Raw genomic sequence first — 19,252 nt, forward strand, 5'->3', positions numbered from 1 at the left:
CTTGATAATGGCACAATTGGGACCGACCAATTGTGCCATTATCAATACACATCATCAATTCTTTATTTTCAAATGTGAGGGGTGGATGTCTACCCTTTAGCCCCGTTATTGTGACTCATCGTCTGTATCGTACATTTACTCTACGTTGTTCTAAGGATATTCCTAAGTTCATTTTTTAAACACAAATTATATTTATGTTTTATAACTTCTGCGAGAATGTGCATTTCTCACATTTTAATCACGATTTAATGATAATCGTGACGTTATAGTTGCTCTGTCTCGTGACTTCATTAAGGCCTTCACAGAATTGGAGTTCTTAATCTGGGGCTAGATTCACGAAGCAGTTACGCAAGTACTTACGAACGTGTACATCTTTCCTCAATCATTGACGGCTTTGGTTACATTTATTAAACAGTTTACAAGCATGAAAACTTCCCAATCAACTGTTGTTATTGTTATAAATAGCCTTCTGGCGCTTCAGAGCTCTTTAACTGTTTAATAATTATAAGCAAACCGCCAAAGATTGAGAAAAGATGTACAGATTCGTAACTGCTTCATGATTCTGGCTCCCTGGTTATTATGAGTCCCAAACATGAGTTTGAAATTAGCTATATGAATGCCATTGGTTTAGTGTTGGGCTAGAGGCCTATCAACTTCTGGAGGGCTGTTACGGCCACCACAAGTGCTTATACTGACCAACCAGCAAGTATACTTTGGTTCAAGACTGTCTAAGATTAAATGTGACATAGCCAGTGTATAAACTAGGAGAAGCTGAGTGTACCTCTCCGTGTAATACACCTTGTATGCCATAAGTTTAAAAGTGGCTCTTACTGTACACTCTAAAATATGCAGGCGATGAGTCACAATAACGTGGCTGAAGTATCACAATCGACTTGAGAATGGTCCAGGACGGATCGAAACGTCGTCGTCTCTTCAATTTCTAGTGTGTGGTCTGGTAAACACTCTAAAATATTAACTGAACAAATCCCCAAGGGCCGGGACGAAGATTCGAACCTACGTCCGAGATCATCCCAGACGCTGCCTTTATCAATTGATATTTCTGTGTGCCCTAAAATATTGTTCATTTCCGTTTGTTACTCTTCAACTTGCAACCTCACACTCGCTTTGAGAATTATGTAGATTTGTGTTAAACCTAAAGAGTATATGTTAGTCACTTTTAATCTCACATCGTTTATACTATTTACACAACGCCTATAAGCTTATATGTTGTTGTTGTTTAAGATTCGCTACTTGGAACAAAAAGTTGCAAGTAGCACGGGCTATGGTGAGCCCGATGTGGACTTACCTGGCACAGGAGCGGGGCTGTAACTTGAAACTTTCGTCTAAGGTTATACGCATACAAGATCTTTATACTGTTTGAGGGAGAAGACCCGGGGCATGACAGCGCCCTCTGTCCATACACGTGTGTTGCCTTGGCCAGGAACATGGGTCGCTTCCTGGCAATAAGAACCACGCCGGAGACCAGGTAGAGTAACAGTTACTGAGGCAGTCAGGAAGAGTGACGTGATTACTAGTACTGACAGTTACGAAGAGCGAGAGCCCGGAGGAGGGCGGCACCGGTGCCCTCAAGCGACACAGCCATACTGGAGCGACAGTGGGTCCATCTGCCCCACACACCTCCAGGAGCCTGGGCCGCCCATTTACTCATAATACAAGAGTACCCCTCTGATGCGCAGCCTGTGGAGGCGGGAACAGGTGAGAAAACATCGTTCAACAATGTAACTATATAAATGTAATTATTATGTATAATATAATTATAATGTTTACTAGATGTTTCTGAGCCCATTGGTGGACTTGTAATAGAGAAGAGGGAGAGCGGTAGAGAGACGGTCTCGCCTCCTGCAGGTCGGCGCTCAATCCCCAACCGTATAAGTGGTTGGGCACCATTCCTTTCCCCCTGTCCCATCCCTAATCCTTATCCTGACCCCTTCCCAGTGCTATATAGTCGTAATGGCTTGGTGCTTTCCCCTGATACTTCCCTTTCCCTTCTATCCTTTTGCGATGTATTTTATTGTTTCAATAAACTTCCTTGAGCTCGAGTCTGAACTTGAGTGAGGTAACTGACCCGCTTTATTAATTTACGTCGACACGAGCACCTCTCTACAAAGACCGTTCGCTTAATTGGTCACCTCGGGTCGACTATAGAATTGGCCGGGACCGCAACACAGGTAATTATCTTGAATTTTCTCTTGTTTATTTATGGAGTTTATTGTTATTGTGAAGCCTTTCTGAGACACAGGAAGGAGGGGGGGAGGGGGGAAGCGGTGCTTGTATAGCAGTACCCATATGCACACCCCTCATACACACCCCTCATACACACCCACATACACACCCCTCATACACACCCACATACACACCCCTCATACACACCCTCACGAACACAAAGAACTCCTCCACCACCCTCAACACTCCTCTTTACTTCACATTTCACTGTAAGGTAAATGTAAGGCCTCTTATCCCTTGTTCAAACCCTTTCCTTAAGAGTCCATATTTTTAATGAGGATTATCTATCTCCGACGTTTCTAGACGTCCCCTGAGGCTTCTAGACGTCCCCTGAGGCTTCTAGACGTCCCTGAGGCTTCTAGACGTCCTCTGACGCTTCTAGATGTCCCCATGAGGCTTTTAGACGTCCCCTGAGGCTTCTAGACGTCTCTGGGGCTTCTAGATGTCCCCTGAGGCTTCTAGACGTCTCTGAGGCTTCTAGATGTCCCCTGAGGCTTCTAGACGTCTCTGAGGCTTCTAGATGTCCCCTGAGGCTTCTAGACGCCTCTGAGGCTTCTAGATGTCCCCTGAGGCTTCTAGACGTCCTCTGAGGCTTCTAGATGTCCCCTGAGGCTTCTAGACGTCTTTGAGGCTTCTAGATGTCCCCTGAGGCTTCTAGGCGTCCCCTGAGGCTTCTAGACGTCCCCTGAGGCTTCTAGACGTCTCTGAGGCTTCTAGACGTCTCTGAGGCTTCTAGACGTCTCTGAGGCTTCTAGGCGTCTCCTGAGGCTTCTAGACGTCTCTGAGGCTTCTAGACGTCTTTGAGGCTTCTAGACGTCTTTGAGGCTTCTAGATGTCTCCTGAGGCTTCTAGACGTCTCTGAGGCTTCTAGACGTCCCCTGAGGCTTCTAGACGTCCTCTGAGGCTTCTAGACCCCTGTGAGGGCGGTGGTAGTGACGGGGTGAGAGTGAGGGTGATGGTGGCGGCTGGAACAAATAGTACAATATGAGTATATGGTGATGCCCAGTGTGAGTAATTATCGTTGTGGGTATAGTTTATGGTGTAGGTGTCAGCGTCTTCCCTCTGGGCACTCCACCTCCTGTGTTACTCTTACCCTCACTCCGTCTCCAGCCTCACCCCTCACACTCACACCCCACCATCTGTGTGTGTGTACTCACCTAGTTGTGTCTGTAAGATCGAGCTTTGACTCTTGGATCCCGCCTTTCGAGCATCGGTTGTTTGCAGCAATGACTCCTGTCCCATTTCCCTATCATACCTGGTTTTAAAATTATGAATAGTATTTGCTTCCACAACCTGTTCCTGAAGTGCATTCCATTTTTCCACTACTCTCACGCTAAAAGAAAACTTCCTAACATCTCTGTGACTCATCTGAGTTTCCAGCTTCCATCCATGTCCCCTCGTTCTGTTACTATTCCGTGTGAACATTTCGTCTATGTCCACTCTGTCAATCCCTCTGAGTATTTTATACGTTCCTATCATGTCCCCCCTCTCCCTTCTTCTTTCTAGTGTCGTAAGGCACAGTTCCCTCAGGCGCTCCTCATACCCCATCCCTCGTAGCTCTGGGACGAGTCTCGCTGCAAACCTCTGAACCTTTTCCAGTTTCATTATATGCTTCTTCAGCTGGGGACTCCATGATGAGGCGGCATACTCTAAGACTGGCCTAGCCTCTGTGTGTGTGTGTGTGTGTGTGTGTGTGTGTGTGTGTGTGTGTGTGTGTGTGTGTGTGTGTGTGTGTGTGTGTGTGTGTGTGTGTGTGTGTGTGTGTGTGTGTGTGTGTGTGTGTGTGTGTGTGTGTGTGTGTGTGCGTGCGTGTGTGTGTTTCAGGTGAATTTTGACATCAAGGACAGATGTGCTATGCGCCATTGTGATCTCATAAATAAAGACTCAAACAATGCACTTCAACTATTCGCCAGGATAAATGGGCAATTTGCTGGAAATAGAGCAAGACTAAAAATGGTGTATTCTGCAAGAATACCGTTGTCAAGGATAACGTCAAGGAAGACTTCCTCGCGTTACTAGTCTCAGTCGGCATGACGAATTATCAGCGGCCCGTTGCTTGACTACGCCTGACAGTCCTTGAGGGACTCCGTCAGGCAGCCTATACTCCCGTCCACCAACCTCACACTTTACCTGTCGCTCATCCCACTCTGCGTCACCCTGTCCTCCTCCTCCTCCTCTCCTCCTCCTGCTAGTCAAATGTTCGGCTGGACAAGGAAGAAGGTGAGGCCGAGGCAAAAAGCTGAATCTTGGCGGATTTTGAGAAGGAAATATTAGAGCTGGTGGCGAGACGCAGCCGCAGGTGGAGGCGGCCGCGTGTGCAGTCTCAGCTGGTGCAAGGGACACACTCCTCACCACCTGCAGCAGCGCCACGTACACCATTAACTAGACGGGGTAGACGTGACCCCAAGAGCATCTCCGTCTGTTTCTCATGTCGACTGGCTTACCTAAGACGGGTGACACGGTATACCCAAAACTAATCTTGAAGGGATATTCTAGTCACCATCTTGGAGCACAGGCGACGCCAACGTCACGACAGACGGAAGAGAAGCAGTCGAAACAATCGGCAGCCAATCGTATACTTACCACTCAGATGGTTACACTCGACGAGTTGAATGGTGACTGGGATGCAGGGGCAGGAGACTGGAGATGTGTGACACCAGTACTGGTGGAGACGCCACACACCAGTACTGGTGGAGACGCCACACACCAGTACTGGTGGAGACGCCCCACACCAGTACTGGTGGAGACGCCCCACACCAGTACTGGTGGAGACGCCCCACACCAGTACTGGTGGAGACGCCACACACCAGTACTGGTGGAGACGCCCCACACCAGTACTGGTGGAGACGCCCCACACCAGTACTGGTGGAGACGCCACACACCAGTACTGGTGGAGACGCCACACACCAGTACTGGTGGAGACGCCCCACACCAGTACTGGTGGAGACGCCACACACCAGTACTGGTGGAGACGCCACACACCAGTACTGGTGGAGACGCCACACACCAGTACTGGTGGAGACGCCCCACACCAGTACTGGTGGAGACGCCACACACCAGTACTGGTGGAGACGCCACACACCAGTACTGGTGGAGACGCTACACACCAGTACTGGTGGAGACGCCACCCACCAGTACTGGTGGAGACGCCACACACCAGTACTGGTGGAGACGCCACCCACCAGTACTGGTGGAGACGCCACCCACCAGTACTGGTGGAGACGCCACCCACCAGTACTGGTGGAGACGCCACACACCAGTACTGGTGGAGACGCCACCCACCAGTACTGGTGGAGACGCCACACACCAGTACTGGTGGAGACGCTACACACCAGTACTGGTGGAGACGCCACCCACCAGTACTGGTGGAGACGCTACACACCAGTACTGGTGGAGACGCCACCCACCAGTACTGGTGGAGACGCCACACACCAGTACTGGTGGAGACGCTACACACCAGTACTGGTGGAGACGCCACCCACCAGTACTGGTGGAGACGCTACACACCAGTACTGGTGGAGACGCCACACACCAGTACTGGTGGAGACGCCACCCACCAGTACTGGTGGAGACGCCACACACCAGTACTGGTGGAGACGCCACCCACCAGTACTGGTGGAGACGCCACACACCAGTACTGGTGGAGACGCCACCCACCAGTACTGGTGGAGACGCCACCCACCAGTACTGGTGGAGACGCCACCCACCAGTACTGGTGGAGACGCCACCCACCAGTACTGGTGGAGACGCCACCCACCAGTACTGGTGGAGACGCCACCCACCAGTACTGGTGGAGACGCCACCCACCAGTACTGGTGGAGACGCCACCCACCAGTACTGGTGGAGACGCCACCCACCAGTACTGGTGGAGACGCCACCCACCAGTACTGGTGGAGACGCCACCCACCAGTACTGGTGTAGACGCCACCCACCAGTACTGGTGGAGACGCCACCCACCAGTACTGGTGGAGACGCCACCCACCAGTACTGGTGGAGACGCCACCCACCAGTACTGGTGGAGACGCCACCCACCAGTACTCACTTCATCAAGTGTCTGAGGAGGGAACAGTGACCCGCCTGGTGTCCGCACCACCCTCCCGCTGTCATCTCCACCACATGCTACTCTGAGCACGCTACACACTTCAGAATTAAGTATGCATGCTCTAAATATTGTGGTGAGTGCGTTACACGCCAGCTTACCTGGTGTTGTGTCACTCTGTGTCACACTTGGTCACTGTCACGCTCGCTCGTGACAACTGGCAGTCGTTGACACTCCCATGGGGGTGACATGACCACCTGTCTGCTGCACTGCAATTCCTGCCCACTAGTTTTTATTTAGCCAAGGTAAATCCTGCTTGACAAACGTATTAGACGTCTTCAACGTCTTCATTTGACGTCTTCAGGAATATTTAAGCTGCCCATCCTTGGGCAGCTTAAATATTCCTCGATTGTCAGAAAGCATTTAGCACTGTCTTGAACAAGAGCTTCTTAAGCTATGTGAAACAGGTTAGAGTACCTGGAAGATTGTCTACATAGGTGAAGGAGTACCTCTCAGAAGGGAGTAGAGGGTTATAGTGAAAGCAGAGACATGATAGTAGAGAGGTGACGAGAAGAGTGCCACAAGAGGTAGCACGAGGCCCGAACTCTCATCTAAACGATCTCACACATTTCATATCAATGTTTGATGATGAACAACTGAAGAGGAGACTCACAACAGAGAGCAACTGATTCTCTGTAAAGAGACAGAACACACTCCGTACGTGGTCTGAAAACTGGTTACCAGACTTTATTCAGCCAAATGTAAAGTTATATGAATAAGAGCACGAGGTAAAAGATCAATAAAGAATGAAGAAGGGAAAATAGTCCTGCATCAGGAAAGGTGAACGTCCTGTGACTAGAATTTAAAGCAGCATTTTGACAATTGGGTTTTCCGGGGCCTATAACACCCTTGTGCTTCTCGTTATTGAGTACGCAGTCTCGGCAGGAAACCCCTGCCTAAAATATTAATAATAATATTGACAAAGCCCAAAGATATGGAAGAAGGTTTATACCCGGGCCGAGTGGTGTGAGCTACAAGGAAAGACTGAGAGTACTGGAGGTCACCACGCACGAGGACCGCAGGACCAGGGAGGACATGATAACGACATGTAAGATTCTAAGAAGAGGTGACATAGTAAACAAAGAAACAATGTTCTCGGCTAGGACCAGCGGAACATAGTTTTCTGCTGGGCCCGCTAGCTTCCCACTTGGCACAGATTGAGGCAAGTAGAGTCACAGATGAGTCACGTGAATAAAGAACGTCTTCAGTGTTAGGCTTATCATTACAATAGACGAAGAATTGTGAAAAAAACTGAGTACACAATTTTATACGTAAATGCGATAATAAAAATGAGAACAAGCACTAAACTCTCGTACAAAACGTTGGGGAGGCGGGACCAGGAGCTAATGCTCGATCCTGGAAGCACATCTAGGTGACTTTAACAAACGACTTCGTCCTCAACAAACACATCTCAAGACGGTTAAGTTACAATTAACATATTTCCGCACCTCATAAAACCCATCGAACCATGACATGTCTTAACTACACAACCTCTCCTTAAGAGTTGCACAAATGTCTCTAGACATTTACATGTCTTGTAAGAACAAAAATTTTCACACATATGTCCAGTAACGTCAAAAATCTTCACACCTATGTCGTGTAAGTACAAAAAAATGTGTCTGCACATAAGACTTGTATAACGCCAAAAGTTGTACACATGGAGTAATTAGCTGTTGTTATTATGTTGTTAAAGATTTGGTACCTGGAACAAAAAGTTCCAGGTAACACGGGCTATGGTGATCCCGTAGAGTAATTAGCCTTGAGAACAATGGATAAAACAACATGAGCAATATTGACCTGAAACTCCTGTCATTCATTCTTCTCCAAATGGAATAAAAATAGCAACCTGCCAATTAGCTGGTTACCAAAATGAATGTATGATCACCACCAACACCGTGACCACCACGACGCCTGAGAACCCACAACCACCACTACCATTAATCAAACATTTACGCAACTACTTGCGAAACATATACATCTTTCTTTATTCATGGCGGCTTTGTTTACATTTAATAAACAGTTGATGAGCTCCGGAGCACTAGGAGATTGTTTATAAGAATAATAACATTGGGTTGTAAAGTTTTCAAGCTCGTAAACTGTTTAATAAAGTAAACAAAGCCTCCATAATTGATGAAAGATGTAGAGGTTTCGTAAGTGAATACGTAATGGCTTGATTAATCCTAGCTGTCTTCTAGTAACGCAAATCTGTTAACGCGGAAAATGTGAGGTAATGTGGCGCGCATGACGTAGCAGCAACGTCTTAATGGGCGGAAGACGCCAAGAAGTGGAAAGATTCCCCGTGACTCTTAAGCCTCACCTCTCTCATTATAACCACCCGGGAGCCAACCATTACCCAGAGCTGACCGCTGTTCGCCTACGATTGGCCGGCTGAAACACGTGGGTTTGTGTATATAAAGTTTCAGGAAGGCTTCATGGAGTCGGGCGGGAAAATATAATCAGTTTCTTCTGGGTTATATACAATAAGTGACAAGGAAGGGAGACGGCTGCTGCATCTCCGTCCTGGACCCTCCCCTTCCACAACCATTACCCCCACCATCCCCCATTCCTCACCCCCAGCACCCCAGAACCCCCCCCCCCTCCCCAACAATCCTCCCCTCCCCCATAATGGGCCACGAAAGAGCCTGGGAAGTAAATTTGTGGTTTTGCAGATGTGGCACAATTAACTTTTTTTCGTTCAAACACCATCTTTCTTGAGATTCCTCTCAGATATGATTCCTTTTTACGCTACAACCCCCACCGTGTGCGTCCACTCTCCCAGGGAGCTGTGGGGTGGTGGACACGGGGGCGACACAGGACCAAGCCTGAGGTGGTGGACACGGGGGCGACACAGCCCCAAGCCTACCATGGGCACACAACACCAGAAAGATACGTGTATTGACGGCCGTGTGTGTGTGTGTGTGTGTGTGTGTGTGTGTGTGTGTGTGTGTGTGTGTGTGTGTGTGTGTGTGTGTGTGTGTGCGTGCGTGCGTGCGTGCGTGCGTGCGTGCGTGCGTGCGTGCGTGCGTGCGTGCGTGCGTGCGTGCGCATCCAGCCCCCTGCGGGACCTGCGGGTCACACCACCACAGCACCATCGGCAACACTGGTAGAGCTGGCCGCCGTCCTCTTGTGCGTTACCAACCTCGCTAAACTCATGTACTAAATTACCCCAATCTGAACCTAACAGAGGACCCATGCACAGAAAACTGAACATCACGTCAGTGTGGCGAGCCGCTATGATTTTCAGTACACCCGTCTTTGGCCTTAGGGGATTTATACGTCAAAATACGATGTACTACTCAAGTACGACGGGCTGATCATCATACAATATGATTTAAATTAAAATTGAAATAAGTTTATTGAGGTAAAATACACACAAAGGGATGAGGTAGCTCAAGCTATTCTCACCCCGTTCAGTACATCGTGTTAATACATACATAGACAGACATCACAAGCAATAAACGTATTACCGAACTTTCTGAGAGAAACAAGACTGTTCGACAAACCTCGTTTTCTGTTGGATAAATGTTAGGATGTATAGGCCTAGAGTAGGCTCGTTTGGGCCAGGTTGGGTTTGGTTAGGGTTAGGTTAGGGTGCGTAAAGTTAGGTAGGTTTTAAAATGTGTTGACGAACTGTATCTGTTGACGAACTGTCTTACGTACCACGTGACTTGTATCCGGCTGGCCCCAGCGCTGCGCAGTACTGCTCTCCTTCCTCTGAGATGGTCCCTGCTGTCTTGGCCCCTTGTTTCTTGCCGCACGTAATAGGCAATTAGATAATACAATTATGTACTATTCCCTTTATAGAGTCCGTAAAAAATAAAGCTAAAAAACAAACTTAAATATTCCTAGGCCTATTATAGCACACATGTTTACTATATTAGGCCTAAGATAGCGTGTATTAGGCCTAGGAAGGTTAGGTTAGGTTTCTTTGCAACATCAATACAACAACTTTTCCAGTTTGTCCAAATTCAATAGTACCAATTTCTACTTTCTAATTGTCCTTTACGTCACTGTACGTACAATGGTCCTCAGCGTTACTATAAGAACTAACTAAACATGAGGAGGCTAAATGTTATCAGTGATAACATGTGTTATCACTAACGTTATTCGCATCAACGCTAGACATCATAAGTATTATTATTGGTACTTGTGAAATATTATTAATAATATAAAATTTATTACTTTTAGTAAAATATTTATCTTGAGAAGCTTTAATTATCGAATTTAACTTTACTTCATTTATAAAAAGAAAACAGATTATATTTTGCAATACAAATCTTAGAACCTTAACATTTGCTTTCTTTATTGGTCACTTCCATCACGTCCAACGTTAACAATATTAAGTCCAACAATAAGTAGGTGGAGTTCCCAGAGGCAGGCATTATTATCCCACACTTTACTGGAGTGGAGGTGCTTAACGGGGCCCGTCTGGGACCACCTCCACCCGCGCTAGTGGTCATACCGGGCCATCACTACACTACACTCAATCTCAGTACAGTTACTTAATTAACTAAGGCTAGTTTTATCCGTCCTTCAAACATACATCAACATATTTTTTCAAAGACCATCTTTGATCAATTTACTTATTTATATATTTATTTTAGCGATGTTTTCACAGCGTCTTAATTTGAGAGTAGAGTTGCACAGGCGTACTCTGCTGCACTTTGGTAAAGGGCAAGACAGAGACACCTGCCACGAGCAGCTTGGAGTTGTTGTTGTTGTTATAGATTCAGCTACTCGGAACAAGATCCAAGTAGCACGGGCTATGGTGAGTCCGTAGTGGACTTACCTGGCACAGGAGCGGTACTGTCTCCAAGCTTGGAGTCTTAACAAAACATATTATACTCGTGCCATTGTGGTGTGTACTGAGAACACTTCACGTCACGTTGCACATTAATGGTTGGCGTCGTGTTGCTAGTAACCTTTGTCGCTTGTGATAAAACCAGAATCCGTAGTCAAGACTAGGCATGGTTACACTGTCAATATACTGCACACCAGATATGTATTTTTAAGCAGAATTAGTAAGCGAGCCAAAATACATGAAAATCTGCATTCTAAGTATTTATAGATGCGTTCAGCTTAATAAATATGAATACATTTCATAATTTGTAAGCAGAGATAACTTAGCAACCTTACCACATATGACGATTAATCCTTGCTTACGTCAGGCGGTATTTAAGGTTGGCATATATTAGATGGTAATTCTGCCCATTATTCAAATATGTTGATATCCTTGAATTCAAATACATTGAATTTGGCCCAGCCCGGTCCTCGACCAGGCCTCCTCGTTGCTGGATTCCAAGCCGCGTTCAACCAGGCTGTTGGACGCGGCTGCTCGCAGCCTGACATATGAGTCACAGCCTGGTTGATCAGGTATCCTTTGGAGGTGTTTATCAAGTTCTCTATTGCACACTGTGAGGGGTTGGCCAGTTATGTGTAGTGGAAGCGTGTTGAACAGCCTCGGGCCTCTGATGTTGATATGATGTTAATATCTGATAGCCTCTGATATCTAAAGGAGTAAAACCAGTTCACCATAACCAAAAATTAAAACTCATAATCAACTCTAAGACCAAAATGGCGGCAGAGTTAGCAACAAAGAAGAGCCTGAAGAGAGGAAGCAACCCTCTCCAGAGAGCCAACGTGGTATACCAGTAACCTTGCCTCTGTGAAGGAGGCAACCTTCCATCAGCCTATACTGGCATCACCACTACTAAGCGAAGGAAGAAGGTTGGGCTGGAAGAAGGCTACTACTAAGGAAGAAGGTTGACTTATGATGACCAAACCGCACACCACAAGATGAGGAGACCCCGACGTACCGGTCCGTCCTGGACCACAATTTACTTGATAATGGTCCAGGACGGACCGAAACATACATCTCTTCATCTTCTGGTGTCATCTTCATCGTCATCTCTTCATCTTCTGGTGTTTGGTCATCATATCTTCAGCCACGTTATTGTGACCCATCGTCTGCACAAGGTTGACTTATTACCAACAAGTAGAAGCTCCATATGCAAATTAATAACGATGTGTCACTAAGAAAATGCTTGAGGAACACAAGCAGAATCAAGAACAGATACTTGATTATGCAAGTGACGCCAGGAGATGACAAATTCAAGAAGCAATCCTTCATTAAAAAAAAGATTACATACAAAACAGTGACTTTATCTTATTACCAACACTGAGGTCTACTGAAGACCTCACCCAATGGAAGGTGACATCATTCGTCAGTACCTGAGCTCTGCACCCTGACTCACCTATGTATCCCACTTACCATACATTTTAAACACGGGCTATTCGTGCCCGTGCCACTTCTTGGGTGGCTTAATCTTCATCAATCAATGTTAAACACAAAATCTCACCTGAAGATGTTCCAGGCAGGAACGAAACGTTGTGCACTTAATACATCATATAATCATTCTTGTTGTGTTGTATTCTCCTAAAAACAGACTGACCATGTGTTGTATTCTCCTAAAAACAGACTGACCATGTGTTGTATTCTCCTAAAAACAGACTGACCATGTGTTGTATTCTCCTAAAAAACAGACTGACCATGTGTTGTATTCTCCTAAAACCCAGATTGAGCATGACTGTGGGTAACCTGATCACCCAACTCGACGCTGATGGCAAGAACATTGTCAGCCACAGCGAGTGTCTCAACAGTTGCCCAGTGTATGGGGAACTAACATGTAATGCCAAATGAGACACAGTAAATTATTACCCAAAGTTACATTATCGCACAAGGATTCTCTCCTGCTGTAACTACTAACACAACACAATACATTATGATATCCTTTGTCTGGTGCATCCCAGTGTTGGCAGGTCTGGTGTCAGAGCTGTGCTGGCAGGTCTGGTGCATCCCAGTGTTGGCAGGTCTGGTGCATCCCAGTGTTGGCAGGTCTGGTGTCAGAGCTGTGCTGGCAGGTCTGGTGCATCCCAGTGTTGGCAGGTCTGGTGCATCCTAGTGTTGGCAGGTCTGGTGCATCCCAGTGTTGGCAGGTCTGGTGCATCCCAGTGTTGGCAGGTCTGGTGCATCCCAGTGTTGGCAGGTCTGGTGCATCCCAGTGTTGGCAGGTCTGGTGCATCCCAGTGTTGGCAGGTCTGGTGCATCCCAGTGTTGGCAGGTCTGGTGTCAGAGCTGTGCTGGCAGGTCTGGTGCATCCCAGTGTTGGCAGGTCTGGTGCATCCCAGTGTTGGCAGGTCTGGTGCATCCCAGTGTTGGCAGGTCTGGTGCATCCCAGTGTTGGCAGGTCTGGTGCATCCCAGTGTTGGCAGGTCTGGTGCATCCCAGTGTTGGCAGGTCTGGTGCATCCCAGTGTTGGCAGGTCTGGTGTCAGAGCTGTGCTGGCAGGTCTGGTGCATCCCAGTGTTGGCAGGTCTGGTGCATCCTAGTGTTGGCAGGTCTGGTGCATCCCAGTGTTGGCAGGTCTGGTGCATCCCAGTGTTGGCAGGTCTGGTGCATCCCAGTGTTGGCAGGTCTGGTGCATCCCAGTGTTGGCAGGTCTGGTGTATCCCAGTGTTGGCAGGTCTGGTGCATCCCAGTGTTGGCAGGTCTGGTGCATCCCAGTGTTGGCAGGTCTGGTGCATCCCAGTGTTGGCAGGTCTGGTGCATCCCAGTGTTGGCAGGTCTGGTGCATCCCAGTGTTGGCAGGTCTGGTGCATCCCAGTGTTGGCAGGTCTGGTGCATCCCAGTGTTGGCAGGTCTGGTGCATCCCAGTGTTGGCAGGTCTGGTGCATCCCAGTGTTGGCAGGTCTGGTGCATCCCAGTGTTGGCAGGTCTGGTGTCAGAGCTGTGCTGGCAGGTCTGGTGCATCCCAGTGTTGGCAGGTCTGGTGCATCCCAGTGTTGGCAGGTCTGGTGCATCCCAGTGTTGGCAGGTCTGGTGCATCCCAGTGTTGGCAGGTCTGGTGCATCCCAGTGTTGGCAGGTCTGGTGTCAGAGCTGTGCTGGCAGGTCTGGTGTCAGAGCTGTGCTGGCAGGTCTGGTGCATCCTAGTGTTGGCAGGTCTGGTGCATCCCAGTGTTGGCAGGTCTGGTGCATCCCAGTGTTGGCAGGTCTGGTGTCAGAGCTGTGCTGGCAGGTCTGGTGCATCCTAGTGTTGGCAGGTCTGGTGCATCCTAGTGTTGGCAGGTCTGGTGCATCCCAGTGTTGGCAGGTCTGGTGTCAGAGCTGTGCTGGCAGGTCTGGTGTCAGAGCTGTGCTGGCAGGTCTGGTGCATCCTAGTGTTGGCAGGTCTGGTGCATCCCAGTGTTGGCAGGTCTGGTGTCAGAGCTGTGCTGGCAGGTCTGGTGCATCCTAGTGTTGGCAGGTCTGGTGCATCCTAGTGTTGGCAGGTCTGGTGCATCCCAGTGTTGGCAGGTCTGGTGTCAGAGCTGTGCTGGCAGGTCTGGTGCATCCTAGTGTTGGCAGGTCTGGTGTCAGAGGAGTGCTGGCAGAGGCCACCGTTAACCTTCACCTCTACTTGACTTCTCTAGTTAACGCCGGAAACACTAATTTCAAATTGTTCAACTGAGAAGATATCACAAAATAACAACGTACGTGGTTCAGTATTAACGAGCACTGAGGAGTGAAACAAGCGACTCGTGATTTGAAGTTTAATTTCCTTACCATCAAGGAACACTGACATTTAAAGACCATAATTACTTCACAGATGCAGCACAGTAACAGGCTAATCTCAGCATCCTATTGGCTAAACTCCCACTAGTGTAATATGGACAGATGAACCAATCAGAGGAGAAAGAAGCAGCGATCTCATCTAAAGTTGTATCGGATTGGCCAGAAATTCAGAGAGTGCCCTTGGGCACGTCTCCCGCCGCGCGCCAAGTTCACTAACAAGTTTCACTATTCATCGACGTTACCAAGAATGCAACGAAACCTTTGACAAGAAAAAACACAAGTTTAAGTCTTGTACACAATTTCGCAACTGTGTTGGCTGTACCTTCGTAAGTGAGATATTTTATAACGCTTTCTCGAGTTTCTTCCGCCATTTCACTGTGAAATAAGAACGAAGTAACGACCCGAGGACCACAGCGAGGGCGATGTGATTACAACCCGTTGTGATGGCGGCCCGACACTCGCTGGCGTTGTGGCCAATTTCAACACGCTGCCACACTCGACTCCCACCAGCGGCAGCATGGAGGTCTTGCTGGCCCCACCAACCTGCACCAACACTGGGATATATCATGGTGGGGGAGAGAGTGAACACGTAAACCTAAAGACAGAGAGAGAGAGAGAGAGAGAGAGAGAGAGAGAGAGAGAGAGAGAGAGAGAGAGAGAGAGAGAGAGAGAGAGAGAGAGAAAGAGAGAGAGAGAGAGAGAAAGAGAGAGAGAGACAGAGAGAGAGAGAGAGAGAGAGAGAGAGAGAGAGAGAGAGAGAGAGAGAGAGAGAGAGACAGAGAGAGAGAGAGAGAGAGAGAGAGAGAGAGAGAGAGAGAGAGAGAGAGAGAGAGAGAGAGAGAGAGAGAGAGAAAGAGAGAGAGAGAGAAAGAGAGAGAGAGAGAAAGAGAGAGAGAAAGAGAGAGAGAGAGAGAGAGAGAGAGAGAGAGAGAGAGAGAGAGAGAGAGAGAGAGAGAGAGAGAGAGAGAGAGAGAGAGAGAAAGAGAGAAAGAGAGAAAGAGAGAGAGAGAGAGAGAGAAAGAGAGAAAGAGAAAGAGAGAAAGAGAGAAAGAAAAGAGAGAGAGAGAGAGAGAGAGAGAGAGAGAGAGAGAGAGAGAGAGAGAGAGAGAGAGAGAGAGAGAGAGAGAGAGAGAAAGCGGTAAGAGAGATGATGATAATATTACAACTGGAGAGAGAGGGAGGGGGGGGGGGCGTCGCAACACCTGTAATCAGTGATCATTACATGTCAACTTTCCCGAGTGTGCAAGACGTATTCAACAGGTGTTACATATGCTGCTGCTGTCGACGGTGATGAAGCATTTCTTGCTATAGTTGCTACACTTGCTGAATTGAGTGATGCTGTTGATACTGCAATTGACTGTGTATTCTTGTTACTGCCCTCGCTACTTCTGCACTTATTGGACCTGCATTTAAAGCACTGCTTGATCACGGTGCTACTGGTAGTGCTCCTGTTATCTTAGTGGTGGTAGTAGAGTTATCTCTGGTGGTACCACTGCTGACTCAATTGTTGTAGCTAATGCTGCAATTTGTCTTAATATTTTTATTCTTATCGTGTTCCTGCTACGGAGGTTCTTGTTACCGCCTGCACTCCCCCCCCCCCTCCAGGTATCTCCCCCTCCCCTTCGCCTCCAGGTTCCCCCCTCCCCTACTTCAGGTATTCCCCCCCCCCCGCCTCCAGGCAATTCTCCTTTAAAGTATCTCTACCTACAGGGATTTACAACTCCAGATATTCCCATCTACAGGTATTCCCACCTCCATGTATCACCACCTGAACACCTCCAGGTATCTCCACCGCTAGGTATCTGTCTCCATGTATGCCAACCTCCAGGCACCTCCAGGAACTCCTTGGTGTGGCGTGATGGTAGATGGAGGGGGAGGGGGGAGCCATCTGTGCACACCGCTGTGGTTCCGTAGGTGGACCAGCTGCCTGAGGAGGATATTAACACCACCTGCTGCTCTTCCCACGTCTTGACAAATATCCTTCCCTCTTACGCTATACTTACGCCACGCGTACGCCAGTTACTGGTGCCTTGTGTCCCCCTCAGCCTGTTCCCTAGCCTCAGTGGGAGGGCTCGTGATTGTTCCGTAGCCTCAGTGGGAGGATTCGTGATTGATTGATTGATGAAGATTAAGGCACCCAAGAGGTGGCACGGGCATGAATATCCCGTAAAGAGCTCGGGGTCTCTATTACCTGTTATATAGTTCCTTGGTGTGCCGCCTGGGTCGGGCCTAACCCGGTATGGTCTACAAATTGAACCCGCACGTTCGGCATTTCTGATTGTTTTACATTACGATAGATTAGATTAGAAGAGATTAGGTCATGATAGATAAGGTTAGGATAGATTAGGTTAGGATAAGTTAGGTTGCGTTGTGTTGGGTTAGGTTTGTTTATAAAGTAACGATGACGTAGTAACGTCATAAAGTAACGATAACTTTGTATCGTTACTTTACTATCGAAATGTAACGTAACTTTAACTTATAAAGTAACGAAAAGGACACACATACTCCACATGTTTGCGACTGTGTTGGGGCAGGTGTCGCCCCCTACGAGGGACGAGGGGTAACTGATGGATCTCTCCCCTCACTCTGCCTATTGCCCCTCAGTCTTTACAGACGTACACATTTTGGCATTAACCAGAACTAAGAATAGGTGCCAGAGTGTTAAGTAGCCGTCAGTAACCAGGAGCGTGTGCTAGGCTGAAGCGACGTACAAGATCACCTCTGTAACTAACGTAGTCATTAGTGGTGTGGTGAAGCTGTACACAAACTTTAGCCTTCTATAACTCACAACGAATAGTGTTCATCCATAACACAAGCACTTAGTGTACCATTATCCTTCCACACGCACACGCATGCACACACACGCGCGGGCACGCACGCACGCACGCACCACGCACACACACACACACACACACACATGGAGAAGATTGTGGAGACATGGAGAAGGTGGTGGAGAAGATTGTGACAAAAAACCTAGTCACACATCTGGAGAGAAGAGACTTCGTGACAACCCATCAACATGGGTTCAGGGAGGGTAAATCTTGCCTTACAGGCTTGATAGAATTCTACGATCAGGTGACAAAGATTAAGCAAGAAAGAGAAGGATGGGCGGACTGCATTTTTTGGACTGTCGGAAAGCCTTTGACACAGTATCCCATAAAAGGTGGATGCATAAGCTGGAGAAACAGGCAGGAGTAACTGATAGGGCGCTCCAGTGGATAAGGGAGTACCTAAGCAATAAGAAGCAGAGAGTTATAGTGAGGGGTGAGACCTCAGAGTGGCGTGAAGTCACCAGTGGAGTCCCACAGGGCTCTGTGCTTGGACCTATCCTGTTTCTGATATACGTAAATGATCTCCCAGAGGGTATAGACTCATTCCTCTCAATGTTTGCTGACGACGCCAAAATTATGAGAAGGATTAAGACAGAGGAGGACAGCTTGAGGCTTCAAGAAGACCTGGACAAGCTGCAGGAATGGTCGAACAAATGGCTGTTAGAGTTTAATCCAAGCAAATGTAATGTAATGAAGATAGGGGTAGGAAGCAGGAGACCAGATACAAGGTATCACTTGGAAGATGAAATGCTTCAAGAGTCAGAGAGAGAGAAAGACCTGGGGGTTGTTATCACGCCAGACCTGTCCCCTGAAGCTCATATCAAGAGGATAACATCAGCAGCATATGCCAGGTTGGCTAACATAAGAACGGCCTTTAGAAACTTGTGTAAGGAATCTTTCAGAACATTATATACCACATATGTCAGACCAATCCTGGAGTATGCGGCTCCAGCATGGAGTCCATATCTAGTCAAGCATAAGACTAAACTGGAAAAGGTTCAAAGGTTTGCCACCAGACTAGTACCCGAGCTGTGAGGTATGAGCTACGAGGAGAGACTACGGGAATTGAACCTCACTTCGTTGGAAGACAGAAGAGTTAGGGGGGACATGATCACCACATTCAAGATTCTCAAGGGAATCGTTAGGGTTGATAAAGACAGGCTATTTAACACAAGGGGCACACGCACTAGGGGACACAGGTGGAAACTGAGTGCCCAAATGAGCCACAGAGATATTAGAAGGAACTTGTTTAGTGTCAGAGTGGTTGACAAATGGAATGCATTAGGAAGTGATGTGGTGGAGGCTGACTCCATACACAGTTTCAAGTGTAGATATGATAGAGACCGATAGGCTCAGGAAGCTGTACACCTGTTGATTGACGGTTGAGAGGCGGGACCAAAGAGCCAGAGCTCAACCCCCGCAAGCACAACTAGGTGAGTACACACACACACACACACACCGTGCG

General features: G+C 47.9%; 2 protein-coding genes across 4 annotated transcripts in view; one reads left to right on the plus strand and one right to left on the minus strand.

The window, feature by feature from the left end:
* The window catches only part of LOC138366812 (axoneme-associated protein mst101(1)-like), a 47,692-nt gene extending 34,752 nt beyond the window's left edge, over positions 1-12,940 (plus strand). Inside the window, exons 3-4 of the mRNA XM_069328097.1 lie at positions 10,948-11,111; positions 12,854-12,940. Of these exons, the coding sequence (XP_069184198.1) occupies positions 10,948-11,111; positions 12,854-12,940 (251 nt within the window). The remainder of the gene's footprint in view (positions 1-10,947; positions 11,112-12,853) is intronic.
* The window catches only part of LOC123755316 (dnaJ homolog subfamily C member 27), a 128,271-nt gene that overhangs the window by 95,203 nt on the left and 13,816 nt on the right, over positions 1-19,252 (minus strand). For 2 of the 3 annotated variants that reach the window (XM_069327861.1, XM_069327859.1), the window contains exon 2: positions 10,004-10,091. The exons of the other annotated variant lie outside the window; for it this stretch is intronic. The gene's annotated coding sequence lies outside the window, so the exon portion shown is untranslated. The remainder of the gene's footprint in view (positions 1-10,003; positions 10,092-19,252) is intronic. 3 annotated transcript variants of the gene reach the window in all.

The sequence above is a fragment of the Procambarus clarkii genome, chromosome 20, assembly GCF_040958095.1.
Source record: "Procambarus clarkii isolate CNS0578487 chromosome 20, FALCON_Pclarkii_2.0, whole genome shotgun sequence".
NCBI classification, from domain to species: Eukaryota; Metazoa; Arthropoda; class Malacostraca; order Decapoda; family Cambaridae; genus Procambarus; species Procambarus clarkii.